Source organism: Thalia democratica, chromosome 3 (assembly GCF_965202585.1).
Source record: "Thalia democratica chromosome 3, ktThaDemo2.hap1.1, whole genome shotgun sequence".
In the NCBI taxonomy this organism is placed as follows: domain Eukaryota; kingdom Metazoa; phylum Chordata; class Thaliacea; order Salpida; family Salpidae; genus Thalia; species Thalia democratica.
The window spans coordinates 57,760,009-57,772,930 of NC_139167.1; the positions used below are offsets into that span (position 1 = coordinate 57,760,009).

General features: G+C 27.9%; 1 protein-coding gene across 1 annotated transcript; it reads right to left on the reverse strand.

Moving 5' to 3' along the window:
• Positions 1-7,888: 7,888 nt before the first annotated feature.
• Positions 7,889-10,197, reverse strand: LOC145832450 (lipase lipl-1-like). Its single transcript, XM_082939765.1, has 5 exons — positions 9,880-10,197; positions 9,220-9,657; positions 8,629-8,758; positions 8,012-8,125; positions 7,889-7,905 (listed from the first exon to the last, which is right to left on the reverse strand). Exons 1-5 carry the CDS (start codon positions 10,195-10,197, stop codon positions 7,889-7,891), a joined length of 1,017 nt encoding a protein of 338 aa, XP_082795891.1.
• Between the last annotated feature and the right edge of the window lie 2,725 nt (positions 10,198-12,922).

A 12,922-nucleotide genomic window follows, 5' to 3' on the forward strand; every position in this document is an offset into this window, starting at 1 on the left:
CTGTTCGTTTTGTGTTACTTAATACTTTAACCTCATTTAGAATAATGTATGTTCGCCTGAACCTACAAAGAATCCAAAAAATACTTTCTTAGTTTTGTTTATTTTTAATTCACACTGCTGAAACTTCAATAAAGAAAAATGGAAACATACTTGATCTTATATACGCAACCATGTCGATTTAGATAGAACGGAATCCGTTCAGTTGTTCCCAATTAAACAGACACATTTGACATCAAATTAGTTTCAATTAACATTGCAATTAGAAATAGTATAGTACCTCATTTTAAAAGAGTTTCGTGTAACCGAAAAAAAAAAGACTAAGCAACAAAACAACTTTTAGGATCAACTTACATAACTTGTTAATAAACAACCTTTCTATAAATAAACTAAAGTTTATATTAACCATAAACATTAACAAAATACAATATTTTTAGAACACGGAAAACTTTATTAGACTGCCGAAAAAATAAAACAACAGAAAATATATACAACACATAATTCGAAAAGCATTGATATTACTCGGTTTTATAAAGTTATTGACTTATTGTTATGAACATTACTTATTAGAAAAACACATTAAACGTTATAAAAAACACGTTAAAAATTTTTTAGTTGTTGCTCTAGCTTTAAAACGGTTATGTCCATTTTAATAAACAATAAATTCTTGTTTTTACTCATGGTATCAGTTTTTTATCAAAATATTACTGTTAACAAGTCTTTAATTTACAATAAAAAATACAATTAACGCTACCTTTCTCTTTGTGGCTTCTTACTTAAAACTACCCTTAAACTTTTGACCAATAAAATATATTAGTATTTTTTTAGAAAGCCATTCAGTTTAGTGATCAACTAAAACTAATTGAAAATAAGATCCGATCAGAGCCGGGTACAACTTTTTAATTAGGTTGGATCCTAATTAAGTTTTTAATCACGAAAAAAATCTAAGTGTTTTAAAATTAACTGTTCATTAATAAATATGAGTTTTAATTATTTATACAGTAAATCAATTTTTTTGATAACTGTTATTTGTACTTTTGCTAATTTCAACCGTTGCCGAATGCATTATGTAAAGTGTGCTTTAATAAACACCAACTGTTTAGTTGTACTTTGTTACCTTTTACCTCCTTCAAGTAGAATTTTTTCTCGACAAAATTTACTTACAAAGTCACTGGTTTGATAAAATTAAAGCGTTCTGCAAAAATATATGTTTGATAATTCTTGCTTGTTATGTACAAAATGCTGCCGTATCAGGCCCACAAACAAAATAAGTTGCTTAACATTATTATAGAACATTAAAAGTTGTACAGAAACTGACTTGTTTAGGAATTTTATAAATCATTCAAGTTTTAAAAATTACATATAAAAACGTATTAGCCTGTCGTGAAAACTAAGAAAGCAAAATTACTTTGAAGCAACAAAACATGCTTTTATTAGTACATCTATGGTATACAAATACTAATAATCAGCAGTTGGAAAGTTTACCTTTTTTTTTCATCAATTTTTGTTTTTTTTTTCCATAGCAACAAGACAACACAAAATGTTTGTGAACCTACATAGAATTAGTGATGTACCGGACCCACAATTTCGGGTCCGGCCGGACCCGGATCCTGACTTTTTTTCAAGTTAGAATCCGGCCGGAACCGGACCCGGACTTTTTTTTCAACTTAGAATCCGGCCGGAACCGGATCCGGACTTTTTTTCAAATTAGAATCCGGTCGGATCCGGATATCAGACAAAAATGGCAATATCCGGCCAGACCCGGATAGTGAGTCCGCTACATCACTTGTATAAACTAGCCTGAGTCAGAATGAGGTTTTTAAAAACTGAAAAAAAAAGAACTTTAATCTAATAATAAGTAGAACAGCTAGCCACAAGGTTTACAAATTTTGGTGTTATTTACAATTAAAAATCTGAAATCTAGTTCTTGAACAAAATACACTAGAAAATTACCAAATATTAAAAACTGGATCAACTCAAACTCATTCAAAGTTTGAAAGAAAACTAGCCTGAGTTTTTATAAAAAACTAAACTAGGCTGAGGCAGTCCAAGATTTTCTAAAATTCCCAATAACTTTGAAACTAGCAGGGTTGCCACTGTTTAGGTCAATAAAATTAGCTAGAGTGAGTATAAACAAGCCTGAGTCAAAATGAGGTTTTTAAAAACTGAAAAAATTACTTTAATCTAATAATCAGTAGAACAGCTAGCAAAGGTTGACGATTTGGTAGTAAAGTTGTGGACTGATTGTGGTACACTTAACTTATTAGTACTACCCATCATAATTAAATCCTACCTTATTTAATTAATATCTTACAAATACTAAATTCTAACTGAGACTACTTTCTATAATCAGACACGACAGTTTTGAGTGATGAATCTTTTTTATAAAACACAACAAGAAATACTAGCATATACAAAATTATTAATTACTTTGGTAACACTTTAAAAACTGGAAGCTATTTAAATCTATATCAAAAGACTTAAAACAAAAAACTAAAAATTAAATAAAACTTTTAGTAAAGAAGAAACTGTAAAATTTTTATAAACTATTAAACTATAAACCTGGCTTAAATATTTAAACAATTAAACACCAGTTGAAATATTCACTTTTAAAACAAAACACTACTTACAATAAGCATTATCAAAAAAGTTCAAGGTATTTTGTTGCTTTAAGCTGCAAACCAAACTAACTAACTGCTTACATACAAACTGCCTGTCATGTTCTGATGTTTTGTTGCATCAGTATTTAGTTTGAAACATTTCGTCATATGATTCTCATTGGCTCGTACATTCAACCGTATTAACTCTAAATATTCTCTGAGCTCAACTTTAAACAATAAATAATGCAAGTATTCATTCCAAAGTTTTCAATTTTACAACATATGTAAAGTGTTGCATTTCTGAAATCTTTATTTCATAGTTTAAATGTAAACAAATGTAAATTAGTCACGTGTACAAAATGAGCCAATCAAGGTAAGTGTTTAATTTTAACTGACGAAAATGACTCTTATTAATTTACACAGGGTTTGTTTTTGAAAAAGTACTTTTCAGTATGCTCTTTTTTACTAACTAGGTCCAGATCCGGCCGGATCTCTGTTAGGATCCGGCCGGACCCGGATCCGGACTTTTTTTCAAATTTGAATCCGGCCGGAACCGGATCCGGACTTTTTTTTTAAATTAGTGTCCGGCCGGATCCGGATATCAGACAAAAATGTCAATATCCGGCCGGACCCGGACCCGGATAGTGAGTCCGGTACATCACTACATAGAATACACATCAATTACAACTTCTTAAATTACTTGTACTGTGAATTTGTCAACTCTCGACAGTTTATTTGTGTCTATTCGAGAAACGTTTTATTACTTATTTAGTTTTCCAGCTTTTTTAAATAAAAACTTTGAAACTTGGTCCAGGTCCTTTATTAAATTGGAATCTAGCCGGATCCAGATGTAAGTAAAAAACCGGGTCTAGAAAGTGGATTCGGCAGATTACTGAAGACCACTAATTTAATAAATACTATTTTGTTTACAGAATAAAGTTATAATTACTTTTTAGGTTGTTTTATAATAAAAATTTTGATAATTAAATAAAAGTTACAATTCTTAAACTTAAATTTTAGATTAGATAACTTATTTCAACTTTGTAATAGTTCAATTAACGAAGGCAAAAAAAAGTATTTTATACTGATTAAAATGAAAAACTCTTACAAAATTTTTAGGAAAACAAGTTTGTTGACAGTGTAGAAATAAATAAACGTAAGTGTATATCAGGGGCTTCGCGCCAGGTGGAGACCTATAATCACCAAAAAAATTTAAAGAACTTGTTGTAATGTTATAAAGCTGAAATGAATACTATTTTTTATAAACTTTTGTTTACAAATGCTCTTTTGTAATTGTAGTAGATTTATCTCACTAATCTAGTTTTTAAAATAATAAATTAAGAGGTTTTAAATTGTCCTAACAAAAATACCTGGTGATTCAACACTTGTGATTGTATTTTTTCTATATCGTGTAAAAAACATTTTATTTTATAATCTTAAGCTTTAATCGTTGTTGATGAAGCGTTTTTATTAAAAAAAAAAAAAAAGAATTAAAACTTTATCGATCTAACAGATTTAATTAACTTTTAAGCCTAAATACTAATTATAACTTAATTTAATATATTTTACTTTTGTAATACTCCAAATTAAAATTTTTAAACAGAAAAATATACGAACATTTTTTTAATAGTAGACTAAGTAAAAAACTACAAATTAATAATAAGAATAAAAACTATAGAATCTTAATATTCTCAAAAAATATAATTTTTAGTTGATTATGTTACAATACATTAATACATAATGTGTTAAAAGTTTTCTTGTTAATTTTAAAATGTATTAATTGAAATTAAACTCATCTCACCAAAGGTAAACAAACGGTAAAAATTAAACAAATTTAATTTTGTTATACTTGTTACATATAATACTATGAGTAAGACGTATTTAAAATATTTAGTGTACATTAATAAAACTACAAATCTAAAACTACCTAAGCTACATGTAATTTATCTAAGAATTGAAACAAAAACAACTTTATTGGAAAAATTGTAACATATTTAAGAAGCTTTATTTGTCTAGTTTTTTTTCTCCTTTTCAACAACTATCATTAGCATTTTATAAGATATCACGGATATTTTATCATTCTTTTTAACTGATAAACACGTTCTGTTAAAGTTTTAAATTAAGGTTTATGGCTAAAAAAAATATAATCGTTATGTTTTGAGTTATAAAAACTATAAACTAAAATGTAACTGACTACATAAAAACTTGCAAAAGTTATAGAATTACTAAAAATGAATTAAAATTATCTATAAATAAAAAAGTTTTTATAGTCAGAAGAAATGTAATTAGAAACTATAAGAAATATTTGTTTTGTTATAAATACTTGTATATCTTGGAACTTTTTGTAAAAAATTGAAGCGAAAGGCAAATATTTAAAAGTTTTAAGCATGCTCAAACAAGTTTACAAATTTTTGAAACATTAAAAACAAGTTTTTAAACTGCTTTTGATTTGTAGATGTATTAAACCTGTCAGTTTTTGAAATGAAGTACTAGTTTCTAGAGACTAAATTAATAAATTTAAAGTACAAATACATTTAAGCAGTAACAAAATGTTTTTCTTTTGACATTTGAAGGTATAATTGTCTACCAAAATCATTTATCAAATTTATTTACCAGACCACATGTTACTTAAAATTAGTCGTAAAGAATTGATTAATGATCGTCATTGTATGGTTGTGTTGTGTAAATAATTATTGTCGTATAATAACCATAAGGGCACAGACTTTCCTTTTTTAGTTTTAAAGCAGTTTTGCGTTTCTAACTTTAAATAAAAAATAAAGCTCATTTTTCTATTTCTTAAACCTACATGCTTGTTTTATGAGCAAAATAAAAATAGACCAATTTAAAATTCATTGTTTTATTAACAAAGTTATTGTTACGGTTACGTTACAAATGCTTAACAAGTAAATATAAATTGTTAGTCTATAAGTAGTTTGTTTTTATTTTTATCTGTAGTGCTTTAGTACACTTAATACTTTTGTCTAAAAACTTGTTTGTTTGATTTAATCTACAAAATTAGTTCATTACCTAGTTTAGTTATTAACATTTGAAAGAATCATTGGATTTTTGATCAATATGTTGGGCGCATTAAAAAATGCTTCATAGTTTATTATCCTTAAACAAGTTATTATGTAAAATTATCACTAGAAAATTAATGTATGTTAATTTTCACTTGAAAGTAACTTTTTTTTTAATGTCATTTTATAATGTTTTAACTTTATACTGATATGTTCTGTTTTTTTAGAACAGGCTCCCCCAAAGGGGTCCATGACAGATACTCAGGGGGCCACGGTAGCAAAGGGGTAAGAGGGGGGCTATGAGCAGTAAAGGAGCCACAGGGGGCCATGAGGTCATAATTTAAAACTTATACTAGATATTTTTAAGTTGCAGATCAAGAGCAAAATAAAAGGTTTTAGGTATTTCAAATGGTTGTTTAGAAACTTAACTTAGATATTCTCGAGTTGCAGATAAAGAGCAAAAAACAAAAAACAAAAGGTAGTTTATGGTAGTTTATGAGTAATCTTGTTGGATCGAGCTGTGGCTTTTTTAATTTCTTTAAAGTTAGCCGTTTGCAGGAAAGTTTGGGAAACCCTGGTTTAGAAACTACTATGCTATATATATATTATAAACTACTAGCTACATTTAAATAGATCAGTTTGCAGTCTATGATGTTTATCTTAGGCTTACTTAATTTTTTTTTTGCAACAATTAAATCTATAGTACAGACTCACTTTAGTAAAAATTTTACCTTACGTTTAAACAAAATTTTGTGAATACTTTTTTAAATGCTTTTTACATATACGAAATTCTAAGCTACAATGGTCACATTTAGTAGAAGTTAAATGTTTATAATTGCTCAAATACAGCCAAACTGTTTACGATAGTGTGTCTTTAAAAATTCATACCGTTTTTTGAAACTTCAGAACAAAGTTAAAGGAATTTTAAGCAGTTTGAAAAAAAAACCTAGTTCATCTCTTTTTTTTGTAAAAACGTTAATACTTGAAGTATAAAAACACAATCTTTAAAACATAAGATTGTTTTTCTCGGACTTTCATAATTTAACTTTAATTAATTTCATAACACTACCAAGTGTTTTATATAATTTGTATTTTATTTTAACAGTATTATTTACTATATAAAACTTATCTAGTAAATCAAAAACGAAGTGATTTCTAATTTATTGTTAGAATTCAAAAACTGATATACCAAGCTAATGTCAAGTGATAAAAAGTTTATTGAAAAAGAAAGAAATGTTTACATTAAAATATTTTCTTCAGATCATCTCATTTGCTTGATAATTCTGTCATACACTTTATGATGAGCGCTCTTTCCATATATAAAATCAGCATGACTGTAACCGTTTATCTAAAAAATAAATAAACTAAAACTTTCATTTATGAATTAGATTATATAAACCTTAGAAAAGCATAATTATAGTAGTTATAATAAATACTGTTGCTTTTTTACTGTTAGTATAAGCTAAAAGACTGCTTTAAAGTCTAATAATAATTAGCAACAGTAAAGAGGTTATTATAATTAAAAGCCTCATAAAACTGGATTATGAAACATTCCAATTTTTCGAATCAAGCTTACATGTTATTGTCTGTTAGAGCAGTTTTTTTACTAGTATGTACTATAACTAGTTCAGTTGTAAATATATAATCAACAAAAAATTTTACTTTTTTTTTACATGATTAAACAGCTTGTAAACTGTTTCATATTATTTATAATTAAATATCATATAACTTACTTAATAATAACTAATTTAAACTATTTTTTCATAATTTAAAAAACTTATTTACTTCAAAATAATACGTAAAGTAATTTAATTTTTAGAAAAAGCTTAAATCTACTATTTATTTTTTATTAAAACTTTAAGCAAAATAATAACTAACCTGGTAGTATTTATGTTTGGGGCTGTATTTTATAATGGACCTCATTTGTCTCTTACAGTCATGACCAACAACCAACAAGTCCTTGGTGCCACAATAAATATAACTGGGAATATTGAACGATGAAAGATCGTACAAGGGAGGTTCAGTCTGGTTGTAATGCTCCATATTTGTTATGTTGCTCCCAAAATCGTAATATCTGATGCCCATTTCTTCTCTTTTGACCTCTGATATGCAAAAGTTGATTAATATGAACACCACTTTATAGTTGTTGATTTATAAAGAGGCACATAAAAAGTTTTGAATAGGATTTTCATGTATTTAAAATAATGTATAAAAATTTATAATATTTAAAATCAAATTACCTAAGTTTTTCTTATTAACAAACAATAAAAAAGTTTATACTTCGAAAAAGTCTATGCATAAAAACCTTATTTATAGCGTTTTAAATGCAAAACAAATTTTGTGAAAACTGCCTATAAAATAAATGTTTTTCCAAGTACATTGAAAATATAAAATTACTTTCAACACTTTTCATTTGCAGCCAGTGTTTGATATTTTGCAATGAAGTTCCGCTCGGATCGTGGTGATAATAAATTTCAAGCCTGTCTGAATCCAGCTTTTCTCTTCCTTCTCCTGTTAGTAAAAGTAGTCTTTCGTAAGCAATATCTCTACGTGTGTCTAAGACTACTTAATGACAAGTATGAACCCAAAATATAGTCAAAAAGTTGAATATTTTGCGAAACCTTTGTACTCTCTTTTTAGTAAGCTAGGATTCACTCAAATAGCATTTAAATAACATTCATACAAAACTAAACAAAAATAATTTGTTTTTAAATATTAAAGTATTAAATATAACAAAGTCTTTTAACAAAAATAGACATAAATCATAATAAGGTGTATGTTTAAACAACTAATTGAAGTATTGTAGATCTATATCAAACAGGTAAAAAAAATCAAAAACTAAAGCAGAATAACATATTGTTTATTGAACGCAAATAAAAGCGTTCAAAATGTTTGGTTTAAGAACTTTCGAACAAAAAACATTTCGGATATCGAGTCAAAAACCAGGATGCAGTTTAATGTCTCGTCCGTTACTAATAGCTACGGTTTTGTCTGTTCGGTAAATATTTTTCAACCTGATATATCGTACACCATCTGTTCGCACCAGTCTCCTCCAAGCACCCAGCATCCCGCGTCGATCAAGTCTGAAGAAGATATGAACGAGGAGCCGTCGTCCCGCGGCAGCACTTCATAAGGATATTTGTACTGAAAAATTTATTGCATTGAAATATTGCGATGCATGTTGCAGTAGTTCGCTTGAGTGTTAATGAATTTTAAGCTTAATCTAATACTTGTAAACTCCTATGAGACAAAAAACATAAAACTAAGACACATCAACTTCCTGCTTCGACACTCCATAAAGAAACCTTACTTTTAAACTGATTTAACTCTTGTTTTTAAACACAGTATTATAATAAATGTAAAGCATTGATTGGTTTAGACTTTTAGAGACTAAATCATATATTAAAATTAAAAACAATTCATTAATTTACAAGAACTGAAGTTTGAAATTTTACTTTTTTATAAACTCATATAATTTATTCTATGTTCAAAAAATATCAAACATAGTTTTAGAAAATAATGTGTTTCGAAAAAATATAACTTAGTAAAATTAAACCCAAAAACAATTTTTAAAAATACATAAAGTATTAACAGTATTAACTTACTTTTAACCAATCAATGGCAGTACTTGTTTCATTAAAATATTCGCTGTAACTTGAGTTCATTCTAGAAACAGAGGCTGCAGGGGCAAGGGCAAAAAATTTGTTAATTTTTCTGCTGAACTCGTGACCAAGTTGTGCCACTGCAGAGAAAAGGACCACGCTGCCTTGAGAGTGGCCCACATAATTGACCTTCTTGCGTCCAGTCACCTTTTTAATGTGTTCCAGCATCGCAGGCAAGTCGTACTTTCCCATTTCGTCAAAGCTGAACGACCAATACTTTTCCTCATTTGTTATTTTTGCAGTGCACTTTTTAAACCAATAATAACTACGATAATACACAGTTTTTCCTTTCCATTCCCATTCGCACTTTGTTTCTGCATACTTAGTGTGATTGTGAGAGTAAAAATTTCCTCTGGAATTTCCTATCCAGACGTCATAACCCTTTTAAGTATTAAGTAAAAGTGTTTTATTTATTTGTATAACTATATAACTTGTTGTGCAATTTTAGACTTCGACATCAAAACTTAAAATTTTTAAAATGGGCACACAAAAAAAAGAGGTAAAAAAATTAAATAAATTCATATTCAACAGTTTAAGTTAGAAAAATAGATATAAACAAAATTTTAATTTGCAAAAATTTTTTTTCATGCTTAATTATTTTACCTTATCCCACAGTATCCATGCCAACGACTTGTTGCGCTCGTTAAGCAGCCAAACGTCAGAACTCTGCAGTAACCCGTGCATCAGCAGTACCGGGTACCGGCGCTTGCTGTCGTTGCGCGGTAACCTGTGCATGGTGATGATGTAGTTGTCTTCCGTGGTGACGTCATCGTGCACTTCAAAGGGGATTCCCTTGGACGAGGCGAGCTGGCAGGCGGTCATGTCGGCTTCTTCTATTGGGTAATCGGGGTTGTATGTGCAGTCAGGCGTAAAGGAGAAAACGCATTGACAGATTACAAGGAAAACGAAAACAACTTTCATGTTTGTTAATTTAAAGAATGAAAATAACTAATAAATATTTTAAGTAAACTTTATTCAAGCTTAGTATGACCTTAGCTTTTATTTTTTATTGACATAGGTTATTTATATGTACTTTTCATTCTATATTTTTTACAGTTCTTAAGAAGTTTGTAGAGATAAATTTAACAAAAAAAGCTAGGTGTTTTTTTTTTAATTTAAACAACAATAAAACTTTTTTAACACAAACCTGTTTAACAATTTTGAAATCTATCTAAAAATAAACTTGATTTAATAAACAAAAATAATTTATTTTGAATGCTATTATAAGTAGTTTCAAGAAAATTTACTTCATTTGACCTGTGCTTAATAAGAAGTACAAAATAAAAAAATAAGAAAACATTTTTTTAACCTAAAAAACGTAAAAGTATCAGTATAACAGTTTTATAAATTTTTCCTTTTTTAACATATGAAAAATTTGTAAAAACGTAGGGAAACAAAAAATAAATGTTTAACTAAAGTTCTGACAAAACACCTTAAAACAAGGTTTATAAATATTTCGAACAATGTAACAAAAATTACTTAGTTTTATTTCTTATTTTTTCAACAGTGATAATTTTTTATAATCTTTTTATAAAAAACCTTTTAACTAAAGTAGTTTGTCTTAAGACTTATTCACTCACGAGTGCTCTCTAATTAGTTTAAAATAGAGTAGTAGCATAAAAGTATAACAAATTTCATTAGTTTTACGTTGTTATTTGTAAACAATAAATGAGTATAAGTCAATAAAGAACAAGCTGTACTCAATGACCATAACAAACAACAAAATTAAAACAAATTATTTTAAAAGTTTATTCAACTGTTTAACTTATTTTAAATTTTTACTTTTATGTATTTATTTTCTACAATGATGTCGTCTAACAACTCAAACACTTTAATTCTAACAACCTTTTTATTTTTCAAACTTAAAATCAATTGATAGTAAAATTATATATTAATTTGTTACATATAATGCTGCAAACTTCGTGAGTTATTTTTAACACTCTGGTTATAACAATATTTTCCTAACTTATAAAAGATTCCTTCTTTGAGTAAAATTTTTTTTCTTGCTTTATACTTACAAAAATATACTGCTCGTCAAATGAATTACAGTGAAATTTTAGTTCAAGTCTTTGTGACTTTGCAACAACTCCAAAACTATTACAAGCTTAAGCCAGGAGTTGGCAAACTGCGGTCATGAAAGATAAAAAGATAATTTTAAATTTTACACAACAAATTAAGAGTTTTGACGTAAAGAGCAAAACAAAAAAGTAAAGTTTACGATGAATTTATAACTTGAGCTAGATATTTCGGATCTGCTATGAAGCGTAAAAACAGAAACTACAACTGCGGCCCACGTATAATTTTACTTTTTAAAGTTACTAATGACTGTAAAAAACTTGCTGATAAAACAGAAAATCTGACATGTAGCTAAAATAAAATATGAAATTAAATATGAAATATTATCATACTTGAGATTGATTTCCTCGTGTAAAAGCTGTAGTAATTAATGTATAATGATATAAACAAAAATTTTTTAAAAATTGCTAACTTAAAATAGACAATTCAAATGTCATTAATTAGTCTATAATTTAATTAAAATGTCATGATAATTTTGTGTGTAAAGTATAATAATGAAATTAATAATCTAAATGAGAACAGGGTGATGAAAAGCGTACAAGAATCTGATCAGTATAACCTAAACTTCTACTACCAATAATTTACTGGTTAGTAACATATCTACATTTTATAACTAAAATAGTTAGTGTTATCTGACACAGTTGTTTTACTGGCCATTAAAGGTTGACATATCAACGCACCTCTTATCAGAGGATAGTTAGAGGAAACTTAGAGAACTGTTCTGAATAATTGAACCTAAAAATGATTAAACTAAGGTCATCGTATATGAATTTTTATATCCATAATTATGCAGTAACTTTGTCAAACAACTAGTTCTTCTTTTCAGCTTAACTTTCACCTAAACAGTTTAAATAAAAGCTAGTGATCTACCGTATCCAAGAATACAAATCCATTTCCGGCCGGAAAATACCTTTTTGGATTCGGACCCGGATCTCGCTGGACTCAAAAGCTCGTGAATTCGGTAGATCTTTAGACATTTTATACTTAAGCTATTATTCTACTGCTTGAACCTTTTATAGTATAACAAAATAGTGTTGTTAAAAGAATGCACTGCTGTCAATTTATGAAATGTGAGGTTTAATATTATACAGTTTTCTTAAAATTAAACAAAACTTAAGCAAAATTAGAATTTTAAAATATTTGTAGAACCTTAGCCAAAAAAATTGAAGAGGCTTGCGAAAGAAGGTTCTATAATAATGACAACAACTTACACCTTAATGACAAGAAACTACTGTTAATCAGAACAGCTGTTGATCCACGATATCGACTTTCCGCTAAGCTGCTTATCTCTAAGCTGCTAAAACTAAATGTTAAAAAGCATATCTGTTATAAGGCTTATCAAAATGGTGGTCCTCCTATAAAGCGATCAGAGAGACCAAAACCACAACACTTTGCAAATTTTGATCCACAGAAATTTTAAACTTACAATTCTTTGTTTAAAACAGATTCAAACCCAGCTACCTATAAGAACAAGCAATAAGATTCTAACGTTTAAGAGATTGACGCAGAGATTAAGGTCGTTTTGCTACAGAAAACTTTAAAACATAAACTGAAGAGACTAAAATCTTAA

Bases quoted from the DNA above. Each gene is read 5' to 3' on its own strand.
- LOC145832450 (XM_082939765.1), bottom strand. From the start codon at position 10,197: ATGAAAGTTGTTTTCGTTTTCCTTGTAATCTGTCAATGCGTTTTCTCC. The intron at 9,658-9,879 runs GTAAAATAATTA...AATACTTAAAAG, and splicing joins CATGGATACTGTGGGATAAG to GGTTATGACGTCTGGATAGG. The intron at 8,759-9,219 runs GTAAGTTAATAC...TAAATTTTTCAG, and splicing joins CTGCCATTGATTGGTTAAAA to TACAAATATCCTTATGAAGT.